Genomic DNA, 22,408 nt, shown 5'->3' on the forward strand with positions numbered 1-22,408 from the left:
CCACCTAATCACAGAGGTCAGGGGAACTACTAAAGATGCTCAGTGGTGTCGCTTGGAGATAACATACAAATGTGCTTGAGGGGGGCACACGGACAATTAAATTAGAAATGATGAGACTTTTGGTGACGAGACCCACAGGGCATTCTGGGTGCTTGTCCTGTTGTCAATCTATGCTCATCCATTACAGCAATTTGGACAGCTTATCGATGTATTACAGGAAAGGGGTCAACAGCAATAAAACGCACAACAACCACACGATCAATGTTCAGTGGTGTATCAAAAAAGGGAGAGAGAAGCTGTAAGTTGATCACATGTGAGAAACGAGGTGCGTTAGATTTCTACATTGAGAGCCCGCCGATGTAGCAACCTCCCCCCCTCACTCTGCCTCTCTCTCATCCGCTAGCTGAGGGACCGAAACAGCCTGCGAGAGAAACCGCGAGGAGGGGAGAGGAAACGGAGCGACGGAGATGGCGAGCATCAACATGGGGCTGAGACCGCTGCTGCTGCCGGGGCTCGCGTGCGTCCTCCTGGTCGTCCTAACGCCTCATGTCCAATGTCTAAATGGCGACGAGGACCAGAGCCAGGACACCGAGTGTAAGATGAAGAGCGTAACCGTGTCGGCGTTGCCGTTTTTGAGGGAAAACGACCTAAACATCATGCACAGTCCGTCGGCCTCCGAGCCCAAGCTGCTGTTCTCCGTTCGAAACGATTTTCCCGGAGACGTCGTGGTGGTGGACGACCTGGAAAACACCGAGCTCCCTTTTTTCGTCTTAGGTGAGTTTTTAAAACCCGAAGGTCTCCGCGGTTCATTAGCCGCTAATTAAGCAGATTAAACCCTCCACTCTCACTCTTTATCATCACGCCGGGACAGCTTTAGCTTAGGCCTGGCACCATACCATGTTTTCATTGCTTTAAAAACATTATCAGGCCATTAACAACCTGAATAAATGACTGACGCGTTTAGCTGCTTTATGCGTCATAATGAGTCGGTCAACGGTTGATAATTAGTTTAGCGTCTGTTATTGATAACACTATGGTGAGCTAAATCAACACTTCAGCTCTTCTTGTTGCAAATAATAGGCCGCGTAGCATCATAATGCTAACACCATTGTAGTTTCTTCAGATTTAAGTTTGTCTAGCAATACATGGCACTTGCAAGAGAAGCGTCCCTCTCATGCCTTGTATATTCTCCCTAATGTTAGCTTACACACGTGGCTCGGTTAGCTACATGTGTAGGGAACTACTTGCTAGTTAACTAACTAGCATGCAGCCAAACTAATTTCACTTTAGTACAACTCTTAACGCTTATATTGTTATTGTTGTCATGTGGTCACTTTGTGCTGCCCGTGTCTTGTATGTTTTTATAATTAATTAAAACGCGACAGTTCACTCTCTCATGTTAGTTCTTAGGCTTTAGAAAACCAACTTTATCAACGTTTAGACCAAACCAGGTCCATTTTAACTGGACATTAAGCTATGTTCGAATAGCAGGTAGTTTGGCAGAAAGGGGGGTGGTGGGCTTTGCTTTGTGGAAGTTAGCTGGCCTCTGTCTATGGTGCTGAATCGCCCCTGCTGCTGCTACCGTGAGGATTTCCCTCCGCTACGACAGGCAGGGAGGCCCACTGCGTGGCTTTGTGTTTACAATATGACTATACACCCAGTTGTGTTAACTGTGTGCCTTTGGATGTTTGAGTGAGGATTTAGTGTTGGGTCTGGTTCCTCATTGTATAAGTATTTCGTGTTCTATTGGCCCAAGTCACACACAAACATTCAACAAGAAAAACAGTTAAAAAGCACCTCCTGTTGGCTGTTAGATCTACTCAGCTGTTTCATCGGTCCATGTGTCTTTGTTGTCACTTCTCACAGCAGTTGCCTGTTTGAGTTGCCTTTTCTTACAAGCATTTTACATGTAGTGCCTTTTTGTTTGTCAGAAGAGCATGCAATTTGCACTGTGTGGCTGAAGAAATAAGCTGCTTGTATTACATATGTCATATTAAAAAAATCAAGATAAATACAGTATGTCCAACCAGACATATAGGCTTTAAAAAAAGGCAAGATATCACTAATCAGGTAATTGTCAGCATCATTTTAGGGTCATTTGTTGCTTCTAAACAGTGGAATGGATGGCACAGATGCTGTGCAGACTTTCTCATAGATAAACTATTCATAGTAGGCCTGCACGATATTGGAAATATCTGACATTGCGATGTTTTTTTCCCCCTGCGATATCTATTCCAATATGAAAAAAGAAAAAGTAATTTTTAAAAGATGACAAATGCCTCAATTTGGAAATAATAAATCATTCTCGACTACTGCTGTGATTTTGTAGGGGAGTGCATTTTATATAGAATGAAAAAAATGAAAAAGGATCTTTTCTAATGTGAACCATTCTTTGTTAAACTTGAATGCTTCAAACACCAAAGCAAGTAAGCGCTGTGACTAATGTCACTCTTCTGAAGGGGTTTTGGAGAGGAAATTAGGTAGAAATACACTGCTTGACTAGCATGACAACATTATATTCATATAATAATCAATCCAGGCTAACGTGAATGACAGTGACTGCATGTTGCTTGTTCTAAATTCCAGGTTGTGGTCGATTAGCGGGGCTAGCTCGTTAGTTTGATAAATTCACGCGCACTAGCAACACACTCTGTGCATCCAAGAACCAAGAATCCACGTTAGATCAGACAGACTTCTGTAGTAGATTAGTGTTAGGTTTCCAATGTCGCGGCACTGAACCGTAACGTTAGTTGGGACGGACGGAACCCTTGTTTCTTTAGGCTAACTATATTAGCTTTAGCCTGGCTGGTAGCAGCTTTCTGCTTGTTTCTTTAGGCTAACTATATTAGCTTTAGCCTGGCTGGTAGCAGCTTTCCGCTTGTTTCTTTAGGCTAACTATATTAGCTTTAGCCTGGCTGGTAGCGGCCTTCTACGGGAGGAAATGGCCGGGAGACGTTGTGATTATGTTGTATTAATCAGGTGATTTAGTTTGTATTGGAAGCGAACATAAAACACTGACTACTGTAGCTTACCTGACTACCAATCAAAAACTATGCCCATCACTGTGTCAGAGGCAGCTGCTGCCTACGGTACTTTTCTACACACAGAGAACTTCACTTCCCATAATAACCCCCGTTGGGCTAATGTCACATACACACGTTGCCCCCATGGCTACCTGTCTTAAAGGGAAAGGGTCGGATGGTAATAATCATGTAAAAGGAGAACGGTGAAAGTTTACTTTTCTATCAAGCAGCAAAAAAGGATTAGCGTAACATCGCAGTGTCCTGCGATGTGACTATCGCACATGCACACATTGCAATGTTGATGCTAAAACACAATACTGTTCATCCCTAATTCATAGCATTGTTTAATTTCCTTTTGACTTTTCTTAAGTACGTTTGTGGCCATTCTTTTTTTTTTTTTACCTTTGTCATCACACAGTAAAAGACTGAGATGAAAAAAGAAGGTAAAGAGAAAGGTGGGTGAAAAAAAAAAAAGCTGGCTTCTTAATCCCCTGACCGCCATGACAACTATGGACATGCCACTTGTGCGTTCAGTATTGACAAACTGAGCCAACCCTGCCACAATATTTCATTTCTATCTCCTTATTAAAATCCTCCACATCCACGGTTTTATCCAATTAGCTACAACAACACAGGCAATGATGTAGACTGCAGTATTACTTTTAAAGATGTTTTCAAATGAACAAGGGGAAGTGATTATGGGTTGTCAGAGCAGCTGGTTGTGGTTGACAATTTATTCACAACATCTGAAGAGTAAAGAAAACTATAAACACATTATGAATCATCACTTACCTTTGTGAGGCATGTTTTGGGTATCGTTTAAAAGTTTTCAGCATCTATCATTTGTACCAATCCCAAGGCAAATCGTTTTGGGATACCCTAGTTTTGGGGAATATAGACACCTTTTCATCAATTTTTTCCCCCACTGATTGAACGTTTGTCACTTAGAGAGAGAGAGAGAGAGATTTGGGAGCTTTTGAGTTTAGCAAATCCTTTTGGCAACCTCAGTGTGAACTCAACGGTACACCATAATAATATTTAACATACTTTAATTTTCTCTCTCATATGCAGTGAAGTGGTTGCACCCAAAGTCAGCCTATTATCACCTTAATATATTAAGGGTTAAAGGACTTATGTGTCAACAGGATTTAGAAAAACTTGTCAATGGTTTTATCTTCAGTAGACTTGTAACGGTGTCTCTACAGGTTTCCCTAAAAAAAATCAGACAGCTGCAGCTGATTCAGAACTCTGAATCAAAGTGGATCACATCACTCCAGTTCTGAAGTCTTTAAACTGGCTTCCTGTGCCCAAAAAAAAAAAAAAAAAAAAAAATTTCAAAATACTTCTTCTGGTTTATAAATCCCTAAATGGTTTAGGGGCAAAATACATTTAAGATCTTCTACTATACTACGAACCACCCAGACCTCTCAGGTTGTCTGGGACATGTCTGCTTTCTGTCCCCAGAGTCAGAACCAAACAGGGGAAAGCAGCGTTCAGTTTCTATGCTCCACATATCTGAAACAAACTCACAGAAAACTGAAGGTCCGCTGCTACTCTCAGTTCTTTTAAATCAAGGCTGAAGACCTTTCTTTTTGATGTTGATGTTTTTAATGTTTGATGTTTTGTGTAAAACACTTTGAATTGCCCTGTTGCTGAAATGTGCTATATAAAGAAAATTGCTTTCCCTTGCCACTGGCTTTTGTAAAGGAGAGCAGTGCTGTAAATCAGTCTGCACATATATAAGAAACCGCGATGTATGGCACAGAGCATAGTGCAGGCACTTCAGAGGCGCAGTGCAGGTAACCATCATTGCTGTTGGCGGTAGCACTTTCAAAAGAGCGGTGGCAAAGATTGGAAAAAAATTGCAACTTTGATCGCAGAGCTTGGTTTCCAATTCCGAGTGGTGATCCATGCCATGCCTCCATGCCACTGGTAGAGCTTCCTCTCTCCCCAAAGGAACCAATAACACAGGCAGCGCAGAACAGTTCAACCACAGATCATGTGTACGGCTTTCAGAGGCAAAGCGTAGCGCAGGTATATGCCAACACGGCTTCTGTCTACCTTTTTATCTCATTGTTTGCGCTTTGAAACGTTGAATAGTTTTAGAACTTTGAGAGCAGCGCTTGGCGATTGCATAGCAATTTCGAGTGGTGTGCCCCGCAATTGTTAGCACTTCCTCATAGTTTTCTCCATCCAGACTTGAAAGTAAGGAAGTTAGGTACAACATAGAAGCTACGGGCAGAATTGGACATCAGTGTTTTTGTTTTAGTGGCGGGAATATCAGTTATTACATGAATTGCTTTTTCACCACTGTCACAATAGATATTTAGCTGTATTTTCCAGTACTCCAGAAAGCAGTGCTATATATATATATATATATATATATATATATATATATATATATATATATATATATATATATATATATATATATATATATATATATATATATATATATATATATATATAATACAATTTCTATGTCTGTTTTAATTAACAGACATATGGATTTTGGGAATAGTCCTACAATGGTCCCTTATGATGCTTGCTGTGTTATTGAGTGTTTACGCTATGAGACTGTGGTGACTCTTTGAATTGTTCATTTAAAGGCCTAATTTAGACAACAGTTAATTCATTATAAGGGTGGAGGGAAATAAGCTAAGGCAAATGCACAGCACAACAGATCTCTTAGGACTGGTGTTGCATATTAATGACTCTGAATTTGTATCTGACAGCATTCTACTCCAAGATGGAAAACTTTTGATGAAATTTCCCACTGGGGAGCTAAACAGTATTGCACATTCCTGGTGCAAGTAGCATCGCTGCCTCCCAAGTATAAACACTGGAGCAGCTGCAGCTCATTATTTATTTATTTGTTAAATTTTCTTTTGTTTGTTGCTTTGCTTGATTTTCTATGCTGTCTAACAAAGCTTCTTTTATGAAATAAGGGGTGCCATCTTTGAATAACAAATCACAACGTTCACTTGGTATGTGTGTGTGTGTGTGTATGTGTGTATGTATATATATATATATATATATATATATATATATATATATATATATATATATATATATATAGTGTCTCTTCTCAGGAAACAAAATCAATTTATGTTAACATTGTGTGGCTGTATTGATAACAAGTGGTAATTACATTTAAACCAGTGTTTCAGCAGCACTGAGATAAGATACCTGCTGTACGCACTAAACTCTTTCTAGCTGCTGTTGTCCCCGCCTCACACTATCCCTCTACCTGGCTGTATGAATCTGCCATAGTCTTGTTCTGATTAATTGATTGATTGATTGATTGTTGAACATGGTTCGGAATATTTGTGTCCACTCACCAGTTTACATGTTGTGTGGGACATTATCCCAGGTGCTAGCATCGGTGTGTCTTACTGTAAACCCCATCTTGCACCCGGTGCAGCGCCGCACAACACCCGACTTAAGTGTCTTTGCTAGTTTAAGGCTTTAAGGTTTGTGCTGAACACCTAACCTGGTCGGGAGCAGGTTATGTTGGAGATTAGATCAACTTAGATCAACCGGTGTAAAATCACAGCATACTGACCAATCAATACTGACAATAACAATTGATAACATGGTGACCATTTTTAGAAGATCCGGTGGAGCTCGGTGTGCGTAGAATTAATTAATACAAAAACGTTAGCTGAATGAGTTTAGCCTACATGATTATGTATAGGCTGTTGGCTTGAGCTGTGTGTTGCCAATGCAAACATCAGTTTGAACTATATTTTTATATTTTTTAATAATTTAGTAATACAGGCCTTGTGTCTTACAGGGAGGTGTGTTCAGTTGCATTCCTGGTGTGGCAGCGGGAAGTGACCAACAAAGACCTGGTCTAAAGTCAATAACGCAGCATTTCATTGTTATTTTAACAGCACGTTACTGTCCTAAACGGCACCTAGACTTGTGTACAGCGCGTGCACACTATTCTTTTGATATTCTAAAAATCTTAAAATGTGAAGTATGATCTGTTTGCACTTTCGCTTCATTTGCGAGCAGATCAGTTTTTTCTCCTGAAAATCTCTCCTTCCTGCTTAGCAAATCCGCCATCTTAATAGCAATGCGCAAGGTACAAACACGCCTGGCTTTTGAAGGGAATGGGAGATGACACTCTGATTGGTCTATTGCATGTTACACCCAAAACAAACCTAAGAAGTAATTAAGACACTAAGTACAACCCTTTTGAACCATGCGACTGGTGCATGGATCCTTATTTCTGCTGTTAAACTAGTAAAAGTGGATTTGTACACGCCCTTAACGCACCTGCGGCAGGTGGTTTGTGCACTTAGATTGTTAAAATAGGACCATGACCCTAATTTCCAAAGTCAATGTGTATTTTCACTGACTGCGGAACGGCTGCATTCCGACACCATCACAGCTGCGCCTTCTGGAGCAGATACGCAGAGCTTCTGTTTTTACCGGATGCCGGAGAGCTCCGCAGCAATCAGGACACGACAGATACTGTGGGACAGGAAGTCGAGCCCAGAAACAAAATATAACATCCGGTTAATTTTCCAAAATAAAATAGACATGGCAGATCATATTTTCCTGCGCTACACCTTGAAAACACAGCACAGAGTTGTTTCAAGACAAAACAACACATGCAGAAACAGACACACACAAACGCAGACAGACACAAGACAAGGGAACCAATCACTTGCGCAGGTTGAGGGCCTGGCTGCAGCACAAGGCAACAGCCCAGACCTCTCAGCTATGTTGCGCCCAGGTTCCTTTCTGGCGCTCCATGAATCTGCTCTGTTGAAAGCTCCATATAAATTACGTCCAAAAAGGAAAGGGTCCATGTACGGACAGACAAATCATGGGGTGGTTTCTAACGGGTTACAATCAGTTTCACAGTAACGGGCACAGTAACAACTTTCATGCATTTCTGTCACCTCTACAGCATTCAGATTCACTGTGTTCATTCAGAAGGAATCACTTTACATGGGTAAGCACTTGTAGGACATTTTGAACATGTTAAGAGGCTAAAAACACGTTTAAAACTTGCCCTGCTCATGCCTGTTGGGTGCTAATGCCAGCAGGAGGATAACATGGTGTAGGCAGCACCTATTGTTTTCGTTTTTCTCTTTACTGACAGCACTCCAAATTTACAACCAACAGAGCTACATGCTGGAATCGACCGGAATTCTCCTTTTAAGTGCTGATCTTAATTGAGGGTAAAAGAAAAAAGAGGAATGTCGTAGATTCAAGCCCCCTTTGTTTCTATTGTTGGGCTGTTATTGGTGCAACCTGAAGCCAGATGTAGGCTTTCAATCCAACAACAAAATAAAGTCACTTTCAGGAGGAATAAAAAAACTTACAAAAAAAAAATAAATTCTCTTACTTAAAGTAAACAGAGCAAGGGCAAAAAGAGTAGCCTGTATGGGCATTTCTTTAACAGTTGTAGGTAAAATAATGAATACGCTCTTGTTGGACATTCAAGCTCTCCTCTCTTTAATCTTACAGTAAAAAAGTGCAATTTTAGCAACAAATAAAATCAGATGTATTTCAAGTCCCTTTCAGGAGGAATACACTAATAAAAAACTTGAAGAAAAAAAAAAACTTGAAAAAAAAAAAATGCAATTTTTCTCTCTCCTTTTGTAAGGGAATTATGAACCTGAGCCCAATTAATACAATAATACATGGGCCGTTATAACTCACGTTATAAAGGACTCGTGAGATATCTAAAAAATCTGGCCTGGTGGCGCAAATATTACAGACAGTGCCACGGGTGGGGGGGTGGGGACACAGCACAGTTTACCTCACACTCAAGTCAGTGCAGGACATACTACGGGAGAAGCTGGAGTGGCATAGGTGAGAAGAACTTACGGGTTTATCTGCTGTTCTCCTGAATCAGGGATCATTTTACAAAGTCTACAGACTACCACGTTGTTGTTGGCATTACGAGTAAAATACTCCCACACTTTAGTGCGTGTGAGCCTTTTTCTCAACGTGTTGTTGCGATGAATCCATTCTTGCGCGGTTACTGGAGGCAGCCATGTTATTTTTAGACGCGACCCATCAATGTATATAATTTGTGTTGACACATTTACGTAATCGATGACGTTGATGAATCGTGCCAGCCCTAAACCAAACTGTTTTTTTTCGTGTCAGGCTTAGAATTGCTGTCAATTAAGCATTGTGCTTGTTGAAGAAGTAGCTGCAAATGAGAGAATAATTTTAATGTTATTGTGTTCAAAGGAAGTCAAAAGCATTACCCGAGGGACTATTACCAGAGCTAGGCAACAAAGTCCTTTCAATGGAGTGCTTATTGATTATTATTGATGCTCTACAACAGTCGGGCTTTTAATCAATAAAAACAAAAAACCTTAACCATAATGTGCTCACAGTGCTTCATCTCTGCTATAATGCTCCTTCATGTGCACACAGTTTAGTTATGTTGGAGCAACACTTATATATTGTCTTTTGTTTTCTTGTTTGAATTCTAACAGGTGGGAACATCCATTCACTGTCCAACCATATGTTTGGTACACATTTGCATGAATACGCTATTCAGATATAGTGCTTACTGCTTTCTGTTAAAAGTGGCCTTAAAAGGCCTTAATGTGGGAAGAAAATAAAAATGAGAAGATACAGTAGGAAGAATATGTATGGAGAGTGGAGTAGTAGATGCTTTAGGAGTGGCTCCCAAAGTGGACATTTTAATACTTTCTTCTGTAACTGAAAGAAATTCAGCATCATTTTAACCTCGACAGGCGAGGAATGTTTGATAGTAAAATACTGAGCGTCACTTTAAATAAAAGACACTTGCGGGTTTTGACTTAAGACCCTGACCACTTCAAACAGCTTAATGCAGCAGTGTAGCTTATCACACAGTACCCCGCTCACCAGCAGCAGTGAGTCCCCAGTCCTCATCCATGTCTCATCAGGACACATCATCCTCAGCTAACCCCCAGTAATTATTGGTGTGTTTGAAGACCTCAGAGACACAGAGATCAGAAATGTTTAAGGGATGGTCTCAATGCTCTAGTTGAAGGCGGTACCATAAAGCTCTGTGCCTCATTTTGGGAAGAGAAAAAAGGAATCTTGTAATGAGGCATGCTGAGATTCTTTTATTTTTCCTGGCCTGTCAACCTCTTTGAAGTAACATATTCTGAAAAGTATATCTGTTTTTAAATGCGCATTTGTGTGTGTGTGTGTGTGTGTGTGTGTGTGTGTGTGTGTGCGCGCGCGCTGGGTTGGGTTGCCATTTAAATTCCACATTTCTTCCACCTTTTACAGTGGCTCGCATTTTTCTCGCCAAATTGCTTCTCTGTGAAGCATCTAAGAAGCAATTTGAGAAGAGGAGACTCTGTGACTGACAGTCAGCAGGACTGCAGCCACTAGTTAGTGTCAGAGAAGCCCGGCTATGTTATAAGGAATTTATCCTTTTGGTGTTGTGCCATAAATTGTGCAGGAGGTGAGGTAGTAAGTGCTCTGGTAGTGATTTGCACATCTGGACCACTGGCTTGGAAAGTAGTCAGCCCTTAACTGCTGCCCATTCAAATCAGCTTTCTGGACCAATAATTTGGCTGGTATATTTCATATCCCTTCCATAGAAAGTTTGACATTGTTGCCAATGTAAATAACTCCACTGGTGCTTGTACTTATATGCACATAATGTGCTCTTTGGAAAACTCATATATTTTACTACATCAAAGCTGAGAGGACCTGTAGACCTGCAAGTTGTTTTGACCTTTTTCTTGTTGCTATGCATTGAGAATGTCAAGCTTGCAATGTGAATAATCTTCAAATAATTAAATTAAACAGTGTTGATGTTGTCAACTAGAACAGATGCATCCTGACAAACAGAATATGGCTGCAACTAGAGCTTTTGTGCTGATTGTATGCCTGTTGAGTTTATATATGTCAGAAACAACTGAACAATGCCATCATTATCATTTCTCTGAGCCGGAGATTTATGCTTAAAAGTACAGAGATGGAAATACTACTTTTTACGTTTTGCAATCAGGAGATGTACCCGGCTTAAACAAAGTCCGCTCTCTATCCTTTTTAAATGTCAAAAGAAAACAGAGTGGTGTTTCTTTCCTCAAGAAACCATCTTTGTCCTCGTGCAAATTGCACAACAGACTGAAAATCAAACAAAGATTTTTAAATTGATAGTTCCTCAACACCAAGTTGATAATTCTTTACTTTCAATTTTTTTCCACAGTGGATTACTGGATCCTCTCGAGGGCTCTACAAATTTAAATGTATGAATCTTTAATAATTGTAGACTTTTTCCTTTCTGTCAACACTTGTATCCTTCTGCTGACTGCAGCTCTTGTCTAGACTGTGTTCACGCAATAAATAAAAACAGAGGATTAAATCAGATTTAAATTTTTACAGATCATTTAAAAATGCATCCACTTTTCCAAATCCCAATCTAATCTCTAAATCTGAAGGCTGAAAGCTTAGTATGCAAAGGGAAGATCAGACCTGATGTTTCAAAGTTCTTCCACTTTAATGTTAATTTCACTTTTCAGAACTTTTCTGCTTCTCACATGACAATAAAGCACAAAAGTTCATTACAGCATCTCCCTAACAGGTCAGCACATTCTGTAATGTCCACTCATTAAGGGTTGCTCAATGCTCGAATTTTAGCAGTTGGTAGTTGAAAGGCAGTGACTTTTAGGCCGGTCATTAAAAGTACTAATTGGCAGGCTCATGAATAAACTGCTGCTTCAGGTGTTTCCAGCCTTTTATCCTACTCTCTGTGACTAATGTAATGGCGACACAGTACACAGACTTTGTTTGTTTGAAGCTGCTTTTAAGAGTGTTGACAACACATGATTTCATTTTAGGCAAACAATGGTGGGCGCCAGAAGCCGCTTAGCAGAAATAGTGCCACCTGTCTGTTGGGGGGCAGTTCAGTTACTTTTGGTGTTTTTTTTATATTTTCATGCTGTTGCAATAGCAACACATTTATATGCAAAAATACAAATTTAATGTCATCCACTTGTGGAATTACCTGTGTCCCATTTTCATACTACACCCATATAGTAGCACAGTATTTGTTAAAAGCAAAATATGTGCCATTGCGCTGCAGAGACCACCCGGACAGACTACAGAAAACATGGTGCAGATCCTCACAAAAATCTCATTATAATCATTGACATTTTTTTAGAATTTGATATTAGTCAGTGAAAATAAGAATAATGATACAAACGTGATCATTCCCTTCCTTATCGTGAATCATATTGCGATTGCAATATCAGTTAAAATAATCACAATTAGATATTGGTTTCATATTGTGCAGCCCTACTGTCAGGACTATTTTAGTTACGTACTGCCTATAAAAATGTAGTATAATAAAATGACAAATTGTACATATTATAAATGTGCTGTGCTGCTGGACCTGCTGGAACCAAAACTGATTCGTGGCTTCATTTTTTATTTTTTCTAAGCTCCACCCAACAATCCCTAAATAGTTTGGATGTAACAGCCCACAAAAGTCACGGTTCGTTGCGGTTCTATAAAAACCTAAATGCAAAAGTGCACTTATTATTTTGAAAAGCGTCAGACACAAACCTCATAGGGAGAATGATAGCATTTGGCCCACTGGCAGCTTAGGTGAACAATTTTTTTATTTAAAAAAAAAAAAGGAAACATTTGAAGAAACCCTTTCCCTAAAAGCCAAAATTACAAAATTGAAAAGCACCTTTTATGCAATGAAATTGACAAAACAAAATAAAGAGACTAATCAAAATTTTAACTTCTGCGTTAGGGGAATGTTTCAGTTAGTTTACAGAATATTTAAACATTCAAAGCACTCAGCCATCTCAGTGATCGGCACATCCGGGTGATGCCGTCGAATGGGCGTTAGCATGTTGAATGTGTGTCCATTCACATCCCCTCCATCAGCGGAGCAACACCCACACAGCCTCCGTGTCTTATACACAACTCTTGCTTTGTTGCAATTGTAGTCCAGTTTTGGTGTTTAGTTTGAGCTCGCCATAGCGACTGACTCAAACACCAATCCCCTTGTCGTGGTTGCATACGGCTAAAGGTTTCCAGGTGGAATGTGTGCTTTTAAACTTCGGCTCCACATTACGTGCCTCAATCTGCACACAGTATATTCTGTGTACACCATACCGTGACCCAGCGTAATGGGACATTACAGCCCCACTGACTAGCTGTCAGATTCCCATATTTTTCCATATTTTGCAGAGGTTGTAGGGGTCATCCCTGAAGAAAGTATTTTAAAGGAAAAAAAGTGCAATTTCACATATTTTTGGACCATTATTATTACTACCATATCTGTCTAAATGTTGGAAAAGCTCGACCATATCTTACAAAATAACTCAAAAAGATTAAAGACAAAACTTGCTAAAGCTTTCTACTGGGGACCAACAGCAACCATTAGATCTGATCAAAAGTATTTTGTTAGTTCTGACAATCACATTGATTTTACAGTCATTCGGCTTAGGTGGTGCCCACAATGGCTTGGGTGCTGCACCTAAGCCTTATAGTGGTAGGGAAATCTGTTCCCCTTTATTGCCCCTGGTCTGCCTTCCTTGAGAATAAATCTGCTAGTAACATGAAGCAGAGATCAAGGCTTGTTTTGGTGTTGGTGCAAGGCAAGGACAGAGGTGTGTGTGTGGGGGAGAGCTCAGCAGGAGGAGACAGAGGGAGAGCAAGGAGATAGATAGAAAGAGAGAATCAGAAAGAAAGATACTATAGGCCGCATAGCTGCTATTTAATGGTTTCCATGGCAACATGATCGGGTGCTTAGACAGGAGTTTTAAAGAAAGGTGGCGTTTTTATCGCCCCAGCAGCAGGAGCAGAGGAAGGGAGGAGGGAGAAACATTTTAGGGGGCATCGTTAACTCCACATACTGCCAACATACTGTGTGTAGTGATTATCATAAAAGTACATTTAGGTTTATCAAATATTGTTTAGTTTGGGGACAACGTAGTCTCAGTTTCGGCTTTTCACCCTCATTACAAGGGCTGGGTAGGGTTCAACATGTTTCAGCACCAATATGACTGATACCGGTTCCTAAACGATATTTTTTGTGAGCCCTGTCTCTGTGCGTAAGTTTTTTTCTGCGTGTCTCTACAACGTTTTAGACAATCACAGACATTATTAGATTTTCGGAGAAGTATGCTGCATACTTATTGGCTCACTGCCCGGTGTTGTTTGACCCATCCACCCCCACAACCAACCTCCCCAAGTGGAATTTTAGGCTTTTATACTACTTGTTCTTAATACTACGTCATCTTTCTGCCCGGTGCGTTCCATACACACTTGCCTTGTATCTGACGCTGAGAGACACTGCCCAAGCATCCGCATTTTAGGAGTTAGGGGTTGTTGTAGCAGAAAAAAATCCATTCAAGGATGGGTTTGTCCTATATCTTCATGCAAAAATCGACAGTGAATCCACAGTTTAAAGCTGATATTTAAAAATAACTTATCTCGAGGGGGCATGCTATACCACACTAGAGGGCTTGTGTCTTTGTCACCTGTTTCACCCCTGATGATTTTGCATCCCTGAGTTTGCATCCCTGCTTGTTAGCACAGCCAGTCTGGGCACCTGATCAAAAAGTAAAAAAGCTATCAGAACCTCACCATAGATATCCATACTAAAACTATTAAATTTTGTCACAACACAAGCAGCCATACCAGAACTTTAAATATAGTCTAATTGACAGAATTCTGTGCACAATGGCAGATTTCAGTGCTTGAAAGTTTTCTAAACTTTGCTTCAAACACATTTATTCATTATTTAAATACCAGCCCTTGTAATATATGAGTGCTATCAATTCTTGTAAATCTTAGTACTGCTGTGGTGATGAAAAAGGTACAAATGTTCTTCTTTTTGGGGGGGGGGCGAGGGGAACACAAATAAATCTGCAAATGGCATCCGCAGCGTGTCACACTCAAATACATGTGCCAGCTCCCTTTCAGCTTGTTGATATAGTTTCCAAAAATGGTACAGCTGCTACACATGTTTTATTAGGCTCATCAAGGGAGAACAAACTGTAATCTGTATGCAGGCTCACAGAGGCCAGTCGGAGAGGGTTAGGAGCTGGACAAACAGTCAGGCACTGGCTAGAAATATTTTTCATCCTTGTTTTAAGATTAGGGCGTAGTAATTTATGGCAACCCATGAACAGGCTACCTTGGAGAGTTCTTAGAGCAAATAAAATGAAAGATTGAGGAATCTTGTTATTATGTGCACACACAAGTGCAGGGAAATTCACCCATAGAAAACGAATGGAAAACAGATTCCCCCGAGGTGTTCAAATTAGCTTCCGTTAAAGGAAACATGCAGGGAAGCTCTTGTAGTGAGAGCTGCAGACTAGTTTCTCAGTTTCCCCCTCTGACGTCCTGATTTCATCACCCCGGTTGAAGCAATATATCTTAATTTGCTGCTGTCATCACAGGCTGGCCTCGATCTGTCAGTTCCTCAACCTCTGGGAGAGGTGTTACACTCAAGAAGGACATCAGTTCAAAGGCAATACGACATCCTTTTTTCCTTTTTTTTTTTTTTTTTTTTTTTTTTTTTTTTTTTGAGGGATGGTTAGTTTTGATTGTCCCCATGAATGTTTTGGGAGTGAAAACTCAAAAAAAAAGTGTTTGACAAACCTGAACACTGATATCAGCAAGGGGTTAATAACTAAGCTGAATTTGATCATCAATTCAGGAAACAAAATCATAAAAAATAAATGACTAATGCAAAGAAAAATGCAACAACAAAAAAGACATAACATGCCTGGATGTGATATCAGCCTAACGTCCAACACCAGTACCAGTCAAGTGCCAGTGCATTACTTAATTTACTTGGAAAGATGTTAACATAATGTGCCAAATAACATATCCAAATTCCATCCAAGTTGATTACACTATATGCAAATAGGGTCCATTTTATGGAGTCTTGAAACTGACAAGATGTAGTAAAAGGTTATTAGACAAGTTGAAAGAACAACTGAATACATCAATAAATAATGTGGTTGGATGACGATATAGTGTAAACACTATAAAGCTTCATCCTCTTCCTTTTAACCTCAAGACACACCACAAGAAAGCTTTTTTTGCTTTTGCCTGCCCCACTAATTAGTTAACACAATTATGTATTTATTTATGATTCCATTTCTCTTTCATTTTATCTTTCGACAACCCTTTTTTATACTTCAAGGAAGCATTAAGAGAGTCGGATACAATGCCGCCAGTCAGCCTTGCTGCCAATGTGTCCCAGTGGCAACTTTTCTATTGCAATGAAAAACTCCCCTGTGGTCTAAAAAAGCACTTCCCCATTGACCAAAATTATAAAAGACACGTCTGTAAAACTGTTGAAAAGACACCAGACAAGATCAATTAGTACTCTTTGTATTATTACATTTTAATCCATGGAGGTTTTATTTGTGTAAAACGTTCCCGGAGCTTAGGAAATAGGGTTGGGTACCGAAACCCGGTGCTAATGTGGCACCAGTGCCTAAACAACCGGTATCTACCGGAACGAATAGCAATGCGGATTTTGGTCCCTCATTTCAGTGCTACTTTAATGCCTGTTCTTCTCTCTGATGCTCCAAAACATTACAGGCAATAGACTCATCTGTGCACGTGACGCTAGTGAACACTACACTTGGCAGCAGCTAATGTTAGCCTACCGTTAGCTAGTAGCTGGATTAAACAGGGTTAAAATGCTGGCAGCTAGACGGTGTAAAGTGTGACTGTATATCACTGTAGAGTATTCCAACATCAGGACGTAATAGTCTGCTCTGCAGCTGCCTTTGTTGTTAAATCAACAGTTTCAGTTCACTGAAACTGGTAGCCTAAGCCTTGTGGTGCATTCAAAGTTATTGTAAAATACCCTTCTCCTACCTGGTGGTTGCTTTTGTCGTATAACAGCAATTTACTTTGTACCACAATGCCCTTTGTACCATGCCGTCATCTGGGTGCCTTTGTACATGTAAACTACCCTGGATTGGATTGATTGGCACTGTTTAACTCCCTTACTGACTACATTAACCATCTGCCCATTTTGCTGGCTTGCCTGTACGGTCAATACACAACGCTGTGTTTTTGTCTGTATGGACAGTTTTGAACTTTTCAGCTTTAACTTAAACTTTTCTTAAAGTCTTTTACTAATGTCTATGTACGTATAGTTAAGTAATGCTTATTCTATTTTTGATATATTGGGTTGCCTGTTGTACTTGAATAGATATAACATTTGCAGTTGTCTTTTGCACTATGATACCATTGCACCTTTTGGCATTTTTCCCACCGCTCCTTTAAACATGTTACAATCAAACTTTAAAGTAAAGGCACACTATTGATATCTTTCTTTGTATTTTTGTAGAATGTGTTTGTAATGTCATTTGTCTGTGTGTCTATGTGTATGTATGTTGTGTATAAGCTATTGGACACCTTAATTTCCTTTGGGATAAATAAAGTATCTGTATCTATAAATAAGTTATTGGTATAAGTTATAATGTAATTATTACATTATTAACACATTATTTAATTTTTACTTTATAATAAACAAGCCGTTCTTTATTGTGAAAGTATCACTACAGCACCGGTATTGGGGGAAAAAAAACAAAGCAATACCCAATAATTTCTTATGTTTGGGATTTCCTCCCAACGTAAAGTCTGTGGGCGGGAACGTGCGGGCGAGACCAGGGGGAGAAACACTACTGCCCGTGTGCACTGGGCCCCCAAACCCGGAAGCAAATGCAACTGCAAGAAAATGTTTTGGCTCATACGCTCTGCATTAAAAATAATAATAAATGAAATAAAAATACTGAGCATCAGCCTTTGCAGCTTGCTCCATAGCTGAAGCTAACCTTCGGCATATAAAACTACACCAGCCAATCACCCATAACCTGTAATTTGTACCATGCTTCTATCTTCATAACATCTTCCAGTGGATGTCTCTTGTCTTCATCCAGGATCACAAATAGTCATTCATTATACATACATTTTACCCCATTAGTCAAAGTACATCAGTTATACAGTATTTTGTTGAGTCTACAATCTAACACTGTTAATTACCCTATTGTTCTCATTTGTATATTACAGGCTCAGCAAGTAGTCTGACATTTTTGAGTTATTTTTGTCTGTGTAGCTTACTTGCTCGGTATTTGTAGCTACCTACTGGCACATCTCAGTCTCCCTTTGGCATCTCCTGACCTTGTTATGTCAGTCTCCTAGTCTGAACTGAGGGAAATCTGGTTGCTTAAGATCAATCAGTCAGAACCCAAAATAGGTCACAAACTTTCTTCTGTTGGCTCTTAACACAGTTAAGAAAAGTTAAAAAAAAAAACTGTTTATTTGATCCCAGGTCACGAGTGAAAGATGGACGTTTTTATCCATTCCTTTTTTTTACTGTCACCTTGATATCTCTGTATCTGTGGAACTTCATCACAGAGTGATTAACTGAGATATCTGAAAGAGATTTTTGTAGGCCAGTTTTTATTTTTTTTATTTGAAGTTGTAGTTTTTAAGAAAATATTGCAAAAGATGTTGGCTTTCCTAATGCAGCCAAATCCTGCTCCAGCAGTTCGTTTCTGTTGAATAAAACTGCACAAACTATTCTCTCTCTCATAGGATAAATTGTATTTAGTTCCTGAAGACGGATACACTACATTATCATCCCTCATAGTGGCATTGATTAGGACTGGCGCCTAATTGTCAACTAAATGACATAAATTATGACGGGCATCACATTATCGTTCACATTCAGCATAAATTGCCACATTATCAGCCATGCATGAGAAATGTTCTGATAAAGGAGCTGTCTCTGTTCTGCTCCAATGAGACATTTAAAATTCTCTGTTGATCGAAGGCCGTAGCTAATTGATCAAATAGGGAAATATGCTTAAGTTCTTGTCGTGTTGTTCTTAATAACCCACTATTTAGAGACTTTATTACCACAGTTTCATGGTAGAAGTTTATCCATTTTAAATTGGCTAGCCGTTCAGAAATATTGTGTGAATGTGTTGTACTTTATAAAAGTTGGCAACGGAGAGGGGAAACGTTTTAGAATAGGCCAGGGCTTTATTTTAGTGAGTGGGGCACAACCTAAGAGGTGATTCCATTTCTCACTCTACCCTTTCTCCTACTTTGATACTGCACTCGGGTATCAGAAAGAGAGTGCTTTATACTTCAACTGGAAGCCTCTTTCTGACTATTTCCACCTAACTACTGCGAGGCGCAAACAAAAGAAATGTGCAGAAAGGGAATGTCTCACATTTCCCCCCTCACCTTTTTTATTCTATGCACTGCACCGCTACACTTCCAGTTAGATGTCTCATGAAGTCACCTGGTCGACCGTGTCAAAGGGGATGTAGCATCTGGGAATTTAAACCATGTGGATTAATGGGAAAATTATTTTTTACGCAATGTCAAGTTGAGCCCGCGGCTGGCACGGTCAGCTGTGAATGCGGTGTGCATGCCAGCCGTGACATGTTAGTGAAATATTTACATGGTCATGAATTTTCAATTTGTCAGCTATTGCTCCCCTGGGGAGCTTATCACCTATAAACCATGCAGGTGGTAAAAATAGAACCCATTTATTATAAAATGGACATTGACACAGGGGTTTGGGGATAAAGTGGGGCGAAAGTTTAACAAGGGCTTGTTGAAGCACTGCCATGAGCTACCGTTTTTAAATACACATTAATCCATTACTATAAATGGTTTATAATGATTGTTTGTGCATACTGCTGAGAAAACCAAGGTGGTGTAGTGCAAGTGAATTGTTTTGTCAAGCTAAAGTTATAACATTCTCTGCTTTACGGCGTAATCTAATGTATAAATATATTGGTCGCCTGAAATCTTCTTGTAACTCAGCTGATTGGTTCAGTGCTCCTGGGATAACTGGTATAGCGTTCTTCTTTAATTTGTGTCTGTTCTTTTGTATCTGTCCTTTTTAATTGGGTTGAATGTTTTTTTGTTTTGTTTTTTTCAAAATGGACCTCGAGTCTAAAAATAAAAGCTATAATGAAAGCTACACATCTATCTCTCTATAAATGTAACTGAGACAAAAATGAGAAGGCTATCAACTCTTACTGTTGCCGAGTTTGTGACTCTATCAGGATTTGTACATTTTTCTGTCTTTTTTTTAAAAGCAGCAGATTGTGTGCAAACATGTTAGCAGGACATTGGTACAGCTGAAGCTGGTGCTTATCATGCACATTTATACTGTAGCTTCCTCTGCAAAGTATTTTTCCAGTGATTCTCACTAGAGTTTCTGAATGTCATAAAACATTTGCAACTGTCCATCAGAGGTAATAAATGGAATTCATCTTTACTGCATTCAAAAGGCCATTAATCATCCCCAGTATGGCAAAAGAATTTAATAACCAAATGTCATCAGGTATGAGGCTACCCTTAACCGGTTTATTCTACAACTTGGGCAGCACAAATGTCTACCCAATGAACCACTTAAAGACCTGGAATAACGGGTAAGCAAATCATTTAAAAGTGATAATACTCTATGAAGCTGTTGTAAAATGTTATAATGACATGCAGATCAACCCCAAATTGGTTAAAAAGGTACTCATCAGAGCTGCAACAATTAGAGTTTTTGCTGTTTTCCTTTGTCATGTATGACAGTAAATTAAATACAGTATATTTGGGTGGTCTAACAAAGCAAGCAAATTGAAGACTTTGTGAATGGCTGTTTTTGTTTTTACATTTTATAGACTAGGCGATTAATTGATTAATCCAGAATATAACTAAAGCTTAATCAATAATGGAAAAAATCATTAGTTGCGTCCTACATGCTTGCTCGTCCACATGTGCACGAACCAGTGACCACTCATTGCTCCATGGCACTACATGCACCACAGGGAAACGTTTAATACAGTATGTGTGGTTGCATGCATTGCTGATTGCATGGGATTCTTTTCAAACAATCCTAAAATCGAAAGCCTATTTTTAATACAGGTTTTTTTTTTCAAAAGAAATTGGAGTCTCGATAATTAATTTTTTGAAGTGTCTTGGTTGGTTTTAGAAACATGGTCGGAAATGAAACCTTCTCTTTCTCACAAATGAAATGTTATATTTAATAATAGTTGACCGGTGTGGTGGCGCTGTTTGTGTGTTTTCATCTCCGCTCTCCACGGGCTTCTTTGACATTGTTTAAGTTTGCTTTTGTTCTCCAGTAACGGCCAGGATGACAGCCAGTTGTCAGTGATAGACCATCATATCTACACAATACTTATTCAGAAACCAAGAAGAGATTTTTTTTTTTTTATAATTGATTAGCTGCTGTTGGCTACTTAAACTTTTAAAACGGCCATAGTTGACATTTTTGTATTTTACAATTTTTTTTGACATGTGCCACCTAGGAATGCCAATCAGATACTTTGCCCTTTCTTTGACTCCTTTCATTAATATTAATCAGTAAGGATGATTTTTCCCCTCAAGGCTGCGCTGCCTCTAAGAAATGATTGTATGAATACACTTTTTGCCCGTGTCCTCCTTTGAGCTACCCTGTTATCCCCATTCCTTGTGCCTGTCAGTCCCTGTGCTAATCAATGGCAGAGCTGCCTGCCTCTTTTGTTTCAGTAAAGCATCAGCTTCACATCTGTCTGCCATTCATCTTAGCCCAAGTGGCTGTGTGCTCAAAGATATATTTATCACATACTATATGGAGGAAATAACATATGCAAACAGAGCTCAGCAGTCTGCCTGTGGGAGGGCTCCGTCTTGTCGAGCATGCCTTTCAAGTTGCTTACTACTTGCAAAGAAAAAGCTAAAGTAGCAGGAAGTGTAACCAGCCACCAACCAGCAGGGAGGTGGTGGGGCTGAGCCCATTTTCAGACATTCCTGTAATAGGGTGTGACATTAAGCTGATGATTAAACCCCTCGAGGGTGACAGGTAAGGGAAGCAAGAGACAAGCGAGCAAGGTAGCAAGAGACAGCTGACGTGAGAGCAAGGAGCGAAGGTGACAGAGAAGGAGAATGAGGAGACTGAGGACGAGTTAAAGATGGGGAAAGAAAGACAAGGTCAAGCGACAGAGGCCAACAAGTTAGGGAGGGAGGAAAAATTTGCTTCGGGAGGAGACTGAAAGACAAATAGACGGGAGAAAACAGACAGCAAGAGATGAGCCAGTCGATCTATTAGGTAAGTAATTGTCAGTGAGTCTGGGCCCAGGAGCTGCTGCTGATGTAGCTTGGCTTTGTTTGCTCTGCGGTAATGTAATTAGCCTAAAGATACACTCATTTTTAATATTGAAATGCCAAAACATTTCTTGTTTTCCTGGCGCGGTCTCCATCAGCAGGGACACCAAACCAAAGCATTAGGAAGCTTGTCAATGTAATAGACCAGAGATCTTCAGCAGGGGGCCCCTTGGGCATCCTCAGAGTCACTGCAGGGGGTGCAACAAATCATTGTACATTTGAAAGTC

The 22,408-nt window shown here is 39.8% G+C and overlaps 1 protein-coding gene across 5 annotated transcripts in view; it reads left to right on the forward strand.

Annotated features, from left to right (window-relative positions):
- Positions 1 to 369: 369 nt before the first annotated feature.
- Positions 370 to 22,408, forward strand: part of LOC116701032 (astrotactin-1) — a 372,813-nt gene continuing 350,774 nt past the window's right edge. For all 5 annotated transcript variants that reach the window (XM_032534569.1, XM_032534570.1, XM_032534571.1 and 2 more), the window contains exon 1: positions 370 to 774. In XM_032534569.1, the coding sequence (XP_032390460.1) occupies positions 468 to 774 (307 nt within the window). In that variant the 5' untranslated portion in view covers positions 370 to 467. The remainder of the gene's footprint in view (positions 775 to 22,408) is intronic.

Source organism: Etheostoma spectabile, chromosome 13 (assembly GCF_008692095.1).
Source record: "Etheostoma spectabile isolate EspeVRDwgs_2016 chromosome 13, UIUC_Espe_1.0, whole genome shotgun sequence".
In the NCBI taxonomy this organism is placed as follows: domain Eukaryota; kingdom Metazoa; phylum Chordata; class Actinopteri; order Perciformes; family Percidae; genus Etheostoma; species Etheostoma spectabile.